Source organism: Canis aureus, chromosome 4, assembly GCF_053574225.1.
Source record: "Canis aureus isolate CA01 chromosome 4, VMU_Caureus_v.1.0, whole genome shotgun sequence".
Classification (NCBI taxonomy): Eukaryota; Metazoa; Chordata; class Mammalia; order Carnivora; family Canidae; genus Canis; species Canis aureus.
In genome coordinates, this window is record NC_135614.1 from 54,895,135 (window position 1) to 54,908,826 (window position 13,692).

At 37.4% G+C, this 13,692-nt stretch overlaps 1 protein-coding gene across 7 annotated transcripts in view; it reads left to right on the forward strand.

The window, feature by feature from the left end:
- Positions 1-13,469, forward strand: part of HAVCR1 (hepatitis A virus cellular receptor 1) — a 33,124-nt gene extending 19,655 nt beyond the window's left edge. For 4 of the 7 annotated variants that reach the window (XM_077895742.1, XM_077895743.1, XM_077895741.1 and 1 more), the window contains 5 exons: positions 1,973-2,080; positions 4,574-4,629; positions 7,560-7,671; positions 8,544-8,580; positions 10,801-13,469. In XM_077895742.1, the coding sequence (XP_077751868.1) occupies positions 1,973-2,080; positions 4,574-4,629; positions 7,560-7,671; positions 8,544-8,580; positions 10,801-10,915 (428 nt within the window). In that variant the 3' untranslated portion in view covers positions 10,916-13,469. Of the gene's footprint in view, positions 1-1,972; positions 2,081-4,573; positions 4,630-7,559; positions 7,672-8,543; positions 8,581-10,047; positions 10,100-10,800 lie in introns of all 7 variants that reach the window. The other 3 variants (XM_077895744.1, XM_077895747.1, XM_077895745.1) reach the window with 2 other exon arrangements.
- The last annotated feature ends 223 nt before the right edge of the window (positions 13,470-13,692 follow it).

Sequence of the window (13,692 nt, forward strand, 5' to 3'; positions counted from 1 at the left end):
TAGAGAAATAGCTTGCCATTCTGAGGACAAGTTTAGGTTCAAATCTTCTATCTCTAGGATTAAAGAGATAACTTTCAGTAGAGAGTCTTAAAGCCTTCAAAACTCTTTGACCCCTTGGAGTAGCACTGGATTCTGAGGAGTAACAGAGATGTCACAACCTCTTAGCCAGAAAAATCTGATGAAACATATTGATTTCCCTTGACTCCCATTGAACCCTATGTATATTTAATCAGAAGGGATCTGAAGGATTGGGGCTTTGAGCTGAGTTTGGAAGAGAGGGCTTTAGGTTAAAACTGGGATTTTAAAGCCATAAAAGTTTGTAAAGAAAAATAGCTCTATTCAAGGCAACTGAACACATTAGGGAATCTGTTGACTTTCTCAATATTGATTTAACTTGTAATACTTAGTTTATGCCTGCAAATGTGGATGGATTAGTGGACTTGGTTTGGCGAACAGCATGTTTAAAGCAAAGATTCAGAAGAAAAGTATTGGTTCATATGTCCATGTAACCGCCTCAGGGATGATATTAATTGAGCCTTATCCTTGTCTTGATGGTTTTCTCATGATTTTGAGTTGAGTTGAACAGGAAGGAGGTGCACATTGGAACAGATCCAATGTGGAGACATTTATCCTTACATCCACTCTCTTCTGTACTCAGGGCTTCTTGTGCATACTAGTTGCCTAACTATTCATGGAATGGTTGGATGTAAGGTTTTAGAAAACAGAAAAGAAAGATGCCTGCTAAGACTGAAACTTGGAAAAAAAAAAGTTAAGCCCAAGAGGTCTTTTGCACAGATCCAAGTTGAATAAAGATTCTGATCACCTGACTTAATTGTATTGTCCTGTTCTTAGTTCTTAAGCAGAGCTACATCCTGTTATATATTTGAGCATTAGAGAGAAGCAGGGAAATAGTTCAGAACACGAGAAAGGGTAATGTTGAAATGCAAGGACCACTGTGGGAAAGGGAAAATAGAAAGACTAACACAAAGCAAGAAAAGCCCAAGTTTAAGAATTCTTGTTCAGCAGGCATCACTGACATGCTCTAAAATTTGTGGTGCTAAAGGAAAGTATATAAAAATACAATATTTAAAATATTAATATAATACACAAATAGACAAGTGATCAGTGCTGCACTAAGGTGAGATATCTGATGGAAAGTAAAGGAGTGATTTTAGAAAGGAAAGGGAAACCTAGCCCTGTACGGGAAAACTCTTAGTGAAGCGTTTTGGTGCAAAACCTAAGATGAGTCAGATAACACAGGAAATCAGTCATATAAAAGAAGTGACCTGAATGCCACTGCAGAAGGAGCCAGGTCAAGATCTACCGAGAACATGGCTTTGAGAGTTGTTAATTATCACCAAGGTTCAGACATTGGACAATGTTGTCACCTTGAAGAGACCTCAAGGAATTAGAAATTGTGAGTTATGTGTTCTGTGCTGATCCATATGTGCATCTCTATGGAAAGATGTGTGCATGGGTTATCAGGAATCTGAATAAGGCCAGGAAATCTAGATTGGGCTCTTGTGAAAGAGGAAGGGCAAATTAGCACAAACTCCCAGACCCTGTTCCCAAGAAAGTGAACAAGAACAAAAGCTTAATTGGATGTCCTATGTAAGGTGCACTGTTTAAAGCTTTGGACATTTAGGGGGAATCCTAGGAGTAGAAAAAGTGTGAAATAATCCTAGATTCAGATAAGCTCTCCGGATAGTTTGCTAGATTAGATTTATTCATGATCTTGGTATGCCTAGATGGCAGTGTAGTACCTCAAGTCCATCTTTGAATACATTTCTAAGAGGAAGCTGGAAGGAATGGAAGTGGGTGGGTGAGAGGCATGCCTTCAGGGGATGGCTGGGAGAGCACCCTGCAGGAAGTTGATGGTGATTCCTGAATTTTATTTTGTGTTTTATTTTTGTTGGGGATGGGAATTTTTCTCTTAGAAGACAGCACAGTTCTTGCATTCTTTTCATTCCAGTAGCTACTTCATCTTCTGCAATGCAGACGGCAGAAATCCAGCCTACTGCGCTGCAGAAAACAAGCAGGACACAGCCCACCAATTCACCATTGTACTCTTGCCCGACAGGTAACTTCATTTATGTTCCTGGATGCCTGGGAGTCCTCACATTTTAATAACCCTGATGCATTGTTAAAAGCCCATATTCTGGAATAAGGCAGATTTGACATGAATGCTGATACTGGTCACTCCAATCAGCCATGTGACTTGAACAATGTCTTACCCATTTAGAACCTGTTTTGATCATTTATGAAATGGGTGGAACACCTATGATCTCGTAGAATGCTTTGAGGATTAAATAAGGTGAAAAACCTAAGACATAGTACAAAGGTGGTAAGTAATAGATACAATAGCAACTGTGACTCTTAGAATCTCTGGAATCCATATGCCTAACTGGCCCAGGGAGCTTATATGATCTGGGGACACCCACATGCATAGCACTATTCTTAATTAAATGAACTGCTCGTGACTCCAGACTTATTAGTGGACTTGCTCCCTTGGGCCAGAGCCGTAAAACAACTAAATCCAGCCCTCTGGTATCCAGACCAAATTGGTCAACCATATTCAGGCTTCATCAAAGACCCAGACCCTACATACATCTAGGAAGCTCCCCTGCTGCCCTGTGAGGCTTGCACATGGGCACTTTGAGATGGGTTGAGTACATCAGCACCAGTACCAACAGGGACGTCCACTGAGACTGTCTAGTCCCTTCTCCGATTTTTTCCTATTGTCCCCATTGTGGGCAAGTCTCATATAATCTTTACTTTTTTGAAACCTAAAATTGACCTGTCTTTCCTGTGGTAGGGAAAGGTGATGCTGAATCTTCTCATTTTCCCCAAATAATTCTGTTACCTATAGTGGTTATTTGGGGGAATGTTACATGCCGAACCCCTTTGCACTGCAGAGCCAGTTTATGTGTGCTTGGGCCTGTGCTGAATGCAAACAAGGTCCAGCCTTGCAAGCCTCCTCCTTCATGTCTATGACTCATGTTGCTCCGGAGTTGCCAATCTGTAGGGGGCCTCACTGTGTGGCTTACCTTTTGCCAATCATTCCTGGAAGCTGGTTAATCTAAAATAGACCTGAAGTGAGATTCACAGAGAGATCTTTTCAATGGGGATTAGATAATGGTGACATTTGGTTTGGAAAGTAGAATCCTTAGTATGAACTGTTTCTGGGCACAAAAACAAAGTGAAAATAAATAGAAACACAAGGCAACAGCAGTAGGAAGCAGCCGCACTGTATGCTTTTAAGGTTTGAACGGGAAGAACATAGAAATAGGGAATCATGGGACTAAAACCTGGTCAAGGTAGAGCTTTCCAGAGTGGAACAGACATAGGAGCAGCTGTGTCCCCTGTGACTTATGTGATTGTTGCCACGTATAGTTAGGGTCTCAAGCCAAATCCTCACTGTGCCTGTGTCAGCCTTAGCAAACTGAAGACTCAACAGAAGCAAAGAATTTTGGTTAGGTCTGGAAGGGATTTTGGGGCTCATATGGCCCACCACCCACTTTAGCTAGATGTATATGCCAGGAAACTGTCAGACATTATCTCACTAAGGCAGGTCTCATTTATTACCATTGTTAGATTAGGGAGCCCAGTAGTTCTGCTTTAGAGACAGGAGCTCCCAATTTAACTGCCAACTAGTAGCTGCGTGCCCATGGGCAAGATGTTGCCTTCCTCCCCAGATGTTAATGATGATAGAAGGACATGATGTTTGGGAGGTGTGTTGGATAGTGTCTCTCTCCCCACTGCTCCTTCCAGTATAACGTAATAATTAATAACGGCTAATATTTATCTAATACGGTGTTAAGCCTTAAAGTACATCATCTAATTTGACTACTTTATGAGATGGATACTGTTATAGCTTGGGGTTCTAGCTATATTTACAAAATAGTCTTCAAAACTATGTTAAAATTTGAACATTCAAAACCTTGAGGCATTATATCCTTTTATATTAGGATTTTAGGCAGTATAATATATCTTAGTTTCACAGCTGATATAACAGATATTTTATAAAATACTTCTGGATCAAAGTCTGGCATACAATGTAAGAGTATATGCCATTTGTTTTAGATATCTGAGTACATTTTACTCATATTCTGAATAAAACCAACGTAATGTCCATTTGGAATAGAGTGGTCCTGATCTTTGGATGTGCATATGGCCTTTGGGCACTCATTGACAGGTTCTTGGCTGGCTGGCATGAAAATATTGACTACCTACCATTAAGTGGCATTCTTAACCCAGTTTCAAGAATGGGCCTCTGTACTTCCCCTCAAACTGTACATAAAACTTTGTGTATACATACATTTTTTTTCCATAAAGAAGACAAAGTGTCCATTTTAAAGGTTCCATGGTAAAATGGTCAAGAAACACAACCTTACAGGATAAATTAATACAGGTTAGTAACTTGGTATGACTTTTGCAATGTCTGGCAGCATTTGGCCAAATTATTATGCGAATTTTTGTTCACCACCAGAAGGCAATGTGAATATATTTAGTGTCTACAGTGAAAATTCAATATTTTTTGTAATTATAATTAATTTTCTTTCTTGTTGAGCAGATGGGAATGGCACTGTGACACAGTCTTCAGATGGCCTTTGGCATAACAATCAAACTGTAAGCATATTTCTTCCTTCTTTATTAGCCAGATTCACTTGTGTCTCCCTGGAAGCAAGTTACATTTAGAGATTATATCTGTAAGACTAGCCCACAGGTTGATTCTTTCTAGTTAGAATAAAAAAAGAAGAAAGGTATTTGACTCTTAAATAGGGATCCTTTAATTAATTTGAAAAGTCCATATGGGTAGACCAGTTTGAACCACATTTTCAATCAATGGAGTGGAGGCCACCCCAAACAAAAATACTATGTCAGTGAACATGTTTAAGCAGATCCTCCCTCATATTCTTTTCTAACCCAATTGCCATCCTTTATAGAAATTTTGAGGTCACTGTTGAGTTTTTCTATATATAAATCACCCCATATGATGACTTATTAAGGTATTAACACCTTAAATAAATTTGTCACTTAGAAAGGTGTTCTTATACTTTTCCACAGTGAGCTTAAGAAAAATCTAAGGGGTCCTAGTCTCATGATGCTCATCAAAGTCTCATCTTTGCAAATAAATTAGACAAATTTATCAATAGGACCTTTTCTTTTGGTTCCTCTGGGAGAAATAAGTTTCTTTTTAGTATGTGCAAATAACTCTTAGAAACAGCAAATAAAAAGAGTTTGAGGGATGAGAATAATCCTTTCGGTCCCACATAGTGAGAAATGACAACACAGCCATGGTAAGAGAAATTCAAGTTCAGGCATGTTGGGATTATTAAGTGTGAGGTCAAATGGCTTTATGTTGTATATGTTAGTGACAACAAGAACACTATATAGGAGTGATATAAAATTTTTTAACAACTTGTGTTGCATGGGGACTGATAGAATGGGTTGAATTTGTATATACTTGCTAAATGTTGGTACTGCTACCATGTAAATGATTCTTCTATTGCTATATGGCCAGGCCCATGCTGGATCAAAAACAAAAGAAAACAAACATTCTGAGTGGTGAGATTCTTGACCTCAGTTACATATAGGACAAGTACATTTAGCAGCAAGTAGAAGGACATAGAAGTAAGTTCACAACAGGCAGTAGTGAAATCATGGGTCTTTTGTGTCTTGACTCTAAGGATGTTAAGAGATATCCCACAAAAAAAAAAAAAAAAAAAAGATATCCCACATATCTTGAAATGCTGCATTTACTTTGACTCAGTAGGTCAGTTTTCTGGGTTCTATTTTAAGGAGACAATTGAATGAATACATTAAGATGTGTGAGAAAAGATGTTCATGGTGCTATTTATAATCATTAAAATGTTAAAAACAAAGGTTCCTTACTATCCCATAGTAAGGGATTAATTATTTAGTCAATTAAGCGTACCCACATACTGCCATTAAGAATCTAGTCACTGTAGTGCATTTACTGACATGGGTAGACAGTTACTACTGATCTTTAAATGAAAAAAGGAACTGTTAAAAACAGTTTGTGTGTGTATGTAGTAGCATATATTGAATATAGTAATTGTTTCTGTTAAGAAAAACACTAGGAGGATAAAATTCTAGAAGAGTATCTAATAAAAAATGGTAATAGTGTTTGTTCTGGATGTTAAGGTTATGGTTGGTTTTAGTTTTCCTTTTTTCATGCTTAGCTCACACATTCTAAAATGAACATGCAGTTTTTATGTAATACTTTTAAAAATAAAAGCAAAGCCTGCCTCCTGCAACCTCATGTTACAGCTAATGGCTTTACCCCCCACTGGTAAAATAATAACAGCTCTTCCTTCCCAGACATTGGCTATTACCCCTTTAAGCTCAAACACTAAGTACTTTCCCCTATCCCCTATCTTCCTCATCGTATTTATCAGGGAGTACCTAAAAGTACCTTTCCAAAGAACCCTGTTTAATCTGTAGTTGACAGACACAAACACAGAGGTTCAGAGAGGCTAAATATCTTGTCCAGAGTCACACAGCAACTAAGTCAAAGAGATGGGATCCTGACTCCAGAGATTAAACTTTTTTACGAGAAGAGACTTGATTCTTCTCTCTGATCTTCTTTTCTGTTAGAATACTTACCCTCAGAGATCTCTCTAGGATTAGAACTAAGCTATGCAAAAGGCTGAGTGTGATGCCTGGCATATTTTGGCCTTATTCCAGAAGGTGGTGATCCTTTACAAACTGCACTAAGATGTTCAAACAAATTTCTGCATTTTTTCCCAACTGACAGCATTTCACGTTGGTTGTTAATGAGGGCCATGTCTGCGAGCACCTACTTTCAAGTCAATGTATGTAGACATAGAATCTTTGATATAGTTAAAAAATAAGAACTGTAATTAAGGACCAAATTCAATACCTGAGCATATTCAGATGGCATTACTAGGTCAACTCATATATGAACAAAACTTATGTTTTCTTTTTTAATATCAAAGGATATATATGTAGAAATAGCTTATTGATTTTTAAAAATATGTATAATTTACACATAATAAAGTATACCATTTGAAGCATATAGTTTGAGTTTTGACAAACGCACACTTTTATGTAAATATCACCTCATGCAAGATATAAAACATTTCTATCATCCCCAAATACATTTCAAATTTTAAATGCTCTTTGAATTTCACCATGTTTACAACCTCAATCACTTGGTCTTACCCTTCTTGATCCAGAAATAGCCAAGGGCCAATAATGATAAATGAGTCCAAGTATATTATTTTAGGGAATGTCTTCCTTTTTTTTTTTTTTTTTTTTTTTTTTAGAGAGGGAGAGAGAGCATGGGGCAGTGAGTGGGGGGTGGGCAGTGAAGAGGCAGAGGGAGAGGGAGAGGGAGAGAATGTTAAGCAGACTCCATGCCCAGCACAGAGCCAACATGGGGCTCAATATGACCTGAGCTGAAATCAAGAGTTAGACGCTTAACCAACTGAGCCACCTAGATGCCCCTTAAGGAATGTCTTCTACCCATAACTCTAAAAAGATGTTCTTCTGATCCACTGATGTTTCCTTAGCATGTGTCGCTGGCACAAAATTCATGGATGACCACCAGTAAGGGACTCTACATTGGCATCTGCATTACTGCTGTGGTATTGCTCACCGTGTTGGTTGTGGTGATTACCAAAAGTAAGTCATTTTGAGATTGTGCATAAGGGAACAGAGCAAGGGTTCTAGAGGCAAACTGCCTGAGTTCAAGTAGTTCCACATGCCACGTGATTGGGATTTCACATAAATTTCTGTTTTCTAAACTATTCTTTTGTTTTTTAATTATTGACCTATAAAGTGAAAGATGCAATATAAATTCTACAGAGGCAAATTAAATATTAAGAAATGAGAATGTTTGGGTAGACTTGGAATTTGGAAGCAACAAACCATTGTAGTATATATGATTTGTTTACTTCTTTTCTACTCTGCTCAGGAACCAGATTTTTGTCTCCGTGAGGGGTGATATTACTGAGTTTCTTTTACAAGGCCTATTTAAGAGGAGAGACAAATGAAACATTGGAAGGGAAACTGATTTCAGGGCCAGGGCTAGAAGAAGGGCTTCACGAGGTTTTGTTTGGGTGTATGTGTGTGTGTTATGTGTGCAGTGTGTGTATATGGTGTGTGTGTTTAGCCTAACTCCTACGAAAGAAGTACAATTATTCATTTTTTAAAATGAAATTTAGTTATTAATAACTGCTTTAAAGTAAGCCTAGGCATGTGGTAAATACACTAAACCATTAATGAAAGTGAGATACTTTATACTAAGAAATTTGTTTGGGTCTTGCTGATTAAAAATGAGTTGCCTGAGTAACTCAGAAATCATCCAGTTTGGCTTTTTTTTTTCCTTTCTTATTTTAAACATTCTTTCTTTTAAATTTATTTTTTCAGGCTCTAGCTCTGTACGTATTTTGTTCATAGTAAAGTAATAGAAACAATATACTTGTTTGAAAAAAGATCTCATAAACTCTTTGGCTGACATGTTTATTTTTCTCTTTGACTCTTCCCCAATTTAGAATATTTATGCATAAGAAACAAACTGGAGCAACTAAAGTAAGTTTGAAAGGGGTTGTGTCAATACCTTTTGATATTTTTACTCTACTAAAAATAAAGAAAAGTTCTCTCTTTCTCCTCTATTTATCCTAAACTCTTCATTTTATACCCTAGATCCTGAAAAATCTAGTTTAATGAGCACCTCTATTGTTACCCACAACTTCTAGTGATATTTTTAACTTTCTATATTTCTCTGGAATTGTGCCATAACTGCTACAGAAGGAGCACTTCAATCTTAACCTCTTAGAGCAAGAGATCAAAATTTTGTTTGATGGAGCATTTGAATGAGTTGTTTGGTTTGTTCTTTAACTTCATTCAGTGCTTTGTTTATTAAATGTCTACTGCATTTCAAAGAGATGAACAAAACATACAGAAAGCACATAAGTGAATAAACACAGGCCTTTTAATGTTTCTAGACAAATGCCATGGGGGGAAACTGAGCAAGGTAATGGGCTATTTGAGGGAACCCTGAAGAAACAGAAGGCAGCTCTGCAAAGATCTGGAAGGAAACTCCAGACTGAAGATGTGCAAAGGCACTGTGGTAGGGACAAGTGCCTCTGGCTCTTGACAGTTCCTGTCTTCCCCTGCAGTTCCATTCCCAGCCTGATCTGCTCACTTGCATTGGTTATCTGGCCTAATAGGCGATGGAATTTACAATTTTTGTAAATCCATCCTACTGCCCAATTAAAACTTAAATCCCCTTTATGCATCCATGCCCTGCGGTCATCTACTGGAATAGTTGTAATAACAGGAATCCACTACTTACTTCCAAATCCAAGTAAGCTTGCTTCTTTTGGAACAGCTTGGGCTTTAAATCAAAGTCTTTGATTCAAAATCCTTCCCTCTTAGGTTGCCACACATTATTCTTAGTTCTCTTTCATTGGATGTTTGCACACAGTTTTTCATAGACCTGAGTTAATTACATGAGCCAGTCTACTGAATGCATCTTGAACAATGCCCAATGCATTGTAAGTGCTCCATAAACGTTGTTGACTTTCTATTATTGCAGCTATGTGTGTTGCAGCAATACACCCATGGGATAGGTGCTATTATTTTCAGCATACATACTGGAGAACAGGTTTAGAAGTGTTAAGTGACATCCAAGTCACACCACACAGCAGGTAAATGACTCAGTCTTAGGTCTTTTAGAGTCCTGCATCCATAACTTACAGAAGTTTTTGACTATGTGTTTCCAAGAATGGAAGAAAGAAATTACTCCTGACAGGCAGAAAAACACGGAACATAGCACTTCCTTTTAGCTAATCTCTGTTCTTTCACTGCTAAATTTTTCTAAAGGTTGACTTTTTATCATAAAAGATAATATTTATTGTAGAAAATCTTATAAAATATATTTAAAAACCCAGGTATTTCTTCATGACTTACTTTCTTTCTTTCTTTCTTTCTTTCTTTCTTTCTTTCTTTCTTTCTTTCTTTCTTTCTTTCATTTTCTTTCTCTTTCTTTTGCAGTTATGTCACGCTGACTTATTTTAAGCTACTGTCCTCACCTAACCTCACATATGTGAGTAATCACTTAAAGATCAGAGCTGAGTGAAGCCTCAGTATGTATGTTCCATATCATTTCTGGGCAGGCTTAGGTAATAAAAACAGGCACTCTCTACAAATTATAAAATAGAAGCTATATCAAAATTGCACACACGACCTTTCTGTACACTTACTGCATGTGTTATGCAAGAAAGCTAGCCCATGGCTTTCAAATTTGGATCATTAAGACACACTAAGGTTTCTGACACCATGATCCAGTACATGCTTATGTGAAGCAATACTATTTTAAGGTATCCAATATGTTCTGATATATTTTGTATTCTTTGTTTATCCTAAATGCAGGTTATAGACCACTAAATAGATTTAATAACCCTCTCTTGAAGGATACAATCCACAGTTAGAAAAACAAGAGCCAAACCATTTCTTAGCTACCCTTGAGAATATGCATCTTGATTTAGGACTTCAATTTGATGTCTGATACCAGTCTTCTTAGATTTTCAATTTTCATATTCTATAACAAGAGTTTTCTCAAGGAGAATACTTAGGTTTTCTACCTGCTTATTAAACAGACTCTCTTGCAACTTAATAGAGATCTCCTATTCACTTCATAGGGCTCTGGGAGTTGCAAATACCTGGCCTTGCCTCCATGTAAACAAATGTGCTCATCATACCTTAGAAGTGGTCTGCTTTTCCTTACTCATATTATTCTTTCTGTAGCATGGTTTCGTTGAACGACTCTCAGACTGGAGCTTTGCAAAGTGCAGCTGAAGTGGGTGTCCAAGCAGAAGACAATATCTACATTATCGAGGACAATCTTTACGTCATGGATTAAGACCCAGTGGCTCTCTCTAAGGATTTATGCCCTTGATTGCAGAAGAAAGTGACAAGATATCACCATGTCAGAGTTCTTCTAAGCTCTAGAATAATTTTTCTGTCAATTTCAAATGATATTCCAACATGTCAGTTATGTTGGGTAGAGTGACTTTAGTTCACGTGTGTACAGTCATTGGTCATCATATAGTTCTAATTTTTTATGCTAAAGCTATTTCAATCTTCTGGTCATTGCAGAGCTTTCTCCCAAACACGAACACTTTATAATTATATATTCTCTTTGGATCATATGAACTCTATATCCATCAAGAATTCTCATTGGTGAGGCAGGAGAAGAACTACCACCTTGGTCACCAAAATCGTCAAAAAGATAAGACTTATGAGTTAAAATCAGCAAATATGATTTGGGACTTAAAGGACTTCACTTGGAAGCATTTCATGATTATCTCTGGTTTTTTACCTTGTAACTCCAAATGTTACGTTTCTGAGGTTCCTCAAGGCTTTCAATCATGGGGGTACACAGGTTTTTATTTCCACATGGGGAAATAGAAGTGCATGTGATTTCACCATTATACGTAAATCTGATTTCACATGGCTCTGGAAATATATGGTATTAAGGCTTTCCCTGGACCCAGGGTGGGTATTTTAGCTGAAGAAACTAGGGTAGTGAGTGGACCAAGAAGATACCAGGGAAAGAAAATCATTTGCCATATAATTTATTGCATGCTATTTCTGCTACCTCTGTTCCACCGTTCCAAGTACTTGTGTAGACAATTGTCACGCTCTCTGAACTAATTTTTAGAATGAGGCAGGGTAGAAATAAATAGAAGAAAAAAAGGGAGAAGGCTAAATGGCATCCTGCTTTAGAAAAGTTACTTTGCAAATATCTTAGTGTTGTTTGAGAGTGTTACTAGTTTCAATCAAAATTCTAAATTGTCCTCAAATCACTGAGATTTTTAAAATTGTTTTGGAAGGATGAAGGTTTTGTTTTTGTTTGCTTGTTTGTTTTAATAGCAAAAACTATTTTAGTGCTATTCCTTTTTTCACAGTTCAATTAGATTTTTTGTTTTTCCAAGAGAGTTAAGCAAAGGCAAACGGTGAGGATATTTTTAGTAACCAGAGGCATTGCTACATTAACAGTTAAGGAGGCTGGGTATTAATTTCAATCTGAGTAAACCCTGAGATAACTCCTCTTAGGGTTCAGAGTTGCACCACAGTGGTCTAGGAGGGCAAGATGTTTATTTCTGAAGACAACTTCTTTGACATTTTTCTGCGGAGTTTTAGGAAGTTGACAGGACCTCCGAATAAAGGTTATATGGCCAAATAAGATTGTTAAACCTGATATACTGGGTTTTCTAAATGGGACCAAGGCCTGATCTGGCCCAAGAAATTTTGTTTAAACTGCAGTGTTTTTCTTTTAAATTCTAGGTGACATGCACAAACATGGAGATTTCAGATTAAACTCTGGATTTATAGCTTTTCTGAAAAGACCTGGCAATATTGAATGGCATTCCTACATAGTCAATGCCCAGTTAAATGGTGCTACATCCCCTCAGTCCTTTGTCCTCACCTCTCCTGCATACACGTTTGTTCCCTGATTGTAGCTGGTACTTTGAATTATGACAGCTACACTCTTCATATGCTTCCCGGAGATTTATGATGGCACATTGAAAGTTCTGGGAATCTGGTTAACTTTGTTCATCTAGCATTTCCGAAACTTGCTTGAAACCCATGAACATAGTGACTACTGGCATACCCAGTAGCATTCTGTGAAACGATATATAAGGATATGTGGAGGTGATACAATACACAGAAGTAGGACTAGGACTTGGGTTCTAGTCTTAACAGAAACACTGGATGACAGGGTAAATCTTTCTTGTTGCCTACATTTTCTAATGTAATCAGGCATAATTATTTCCAAAATTATATTGGTGTCATAGCAGTAATTCCAATGTTATGTTACTTCAAGTCTTTGAAAAGTGGAAAACACTACAGAAACGCAAAGGTTTTTTTGGGGGGGTGGGGTTGAGTTTGCAGTAATAGCGGATTTAGCCTTAGTGCTCAGTAAATAATTTCAATGGTATTGCATTCATATGTCTTTTGCTATATGGTACTTTATGGGGGGGGGATAATGTATCTTTTTTTGAAAAAGTGGATATTGGGTAATTTGGCTAATTTTATACTGTAGAAAAATATGTACTATAGGATGAACAGATGAGAAGGGAGGAAGGGGAAGTATTAATACTTAATTCTTTTCTATAAATACATCTATCTTGTGGAATATATTGAGTTTTGTTTTCAATCCTTTAAGATGATTGAGGTTCCATTTTCTGCAATCTGTCTTGGGACATTAGGACACTGGTATAAGTAAGATATTTAAACTTGGGAAAATTTGCACGCTTTTAAGAGGTAGCAGAACGTATCTTTCACTAATAGCCAATCACTAATCACTAAGATAATTTTGTGAGTGCATGAGGGATGAGGCACTCTTTGCGACTAGTTTCTTTTGTAGGTACACTCATTAATAAAAGAGATTTTTGTTTTCATTTGGAAAATTGACTTGTTTCTTTCTCAGGTTCATCTGTTAGTTGGAACCTGGCATCTTTAATTTGCTGTGGGCTCTCAAGGCAAGGGTAAGTGGGGCAAGATTTGAAAGAGAAGTGTGCCCAGCACTCCTCTAAGTGCTGGGGGTGGAGCAGAGAATAACCCTGAACTCCAGTTCCTGAGGCACTCCAATTTAGTAGGGAAGAAAGCCCCTGACCATCAATTCTGGTACTA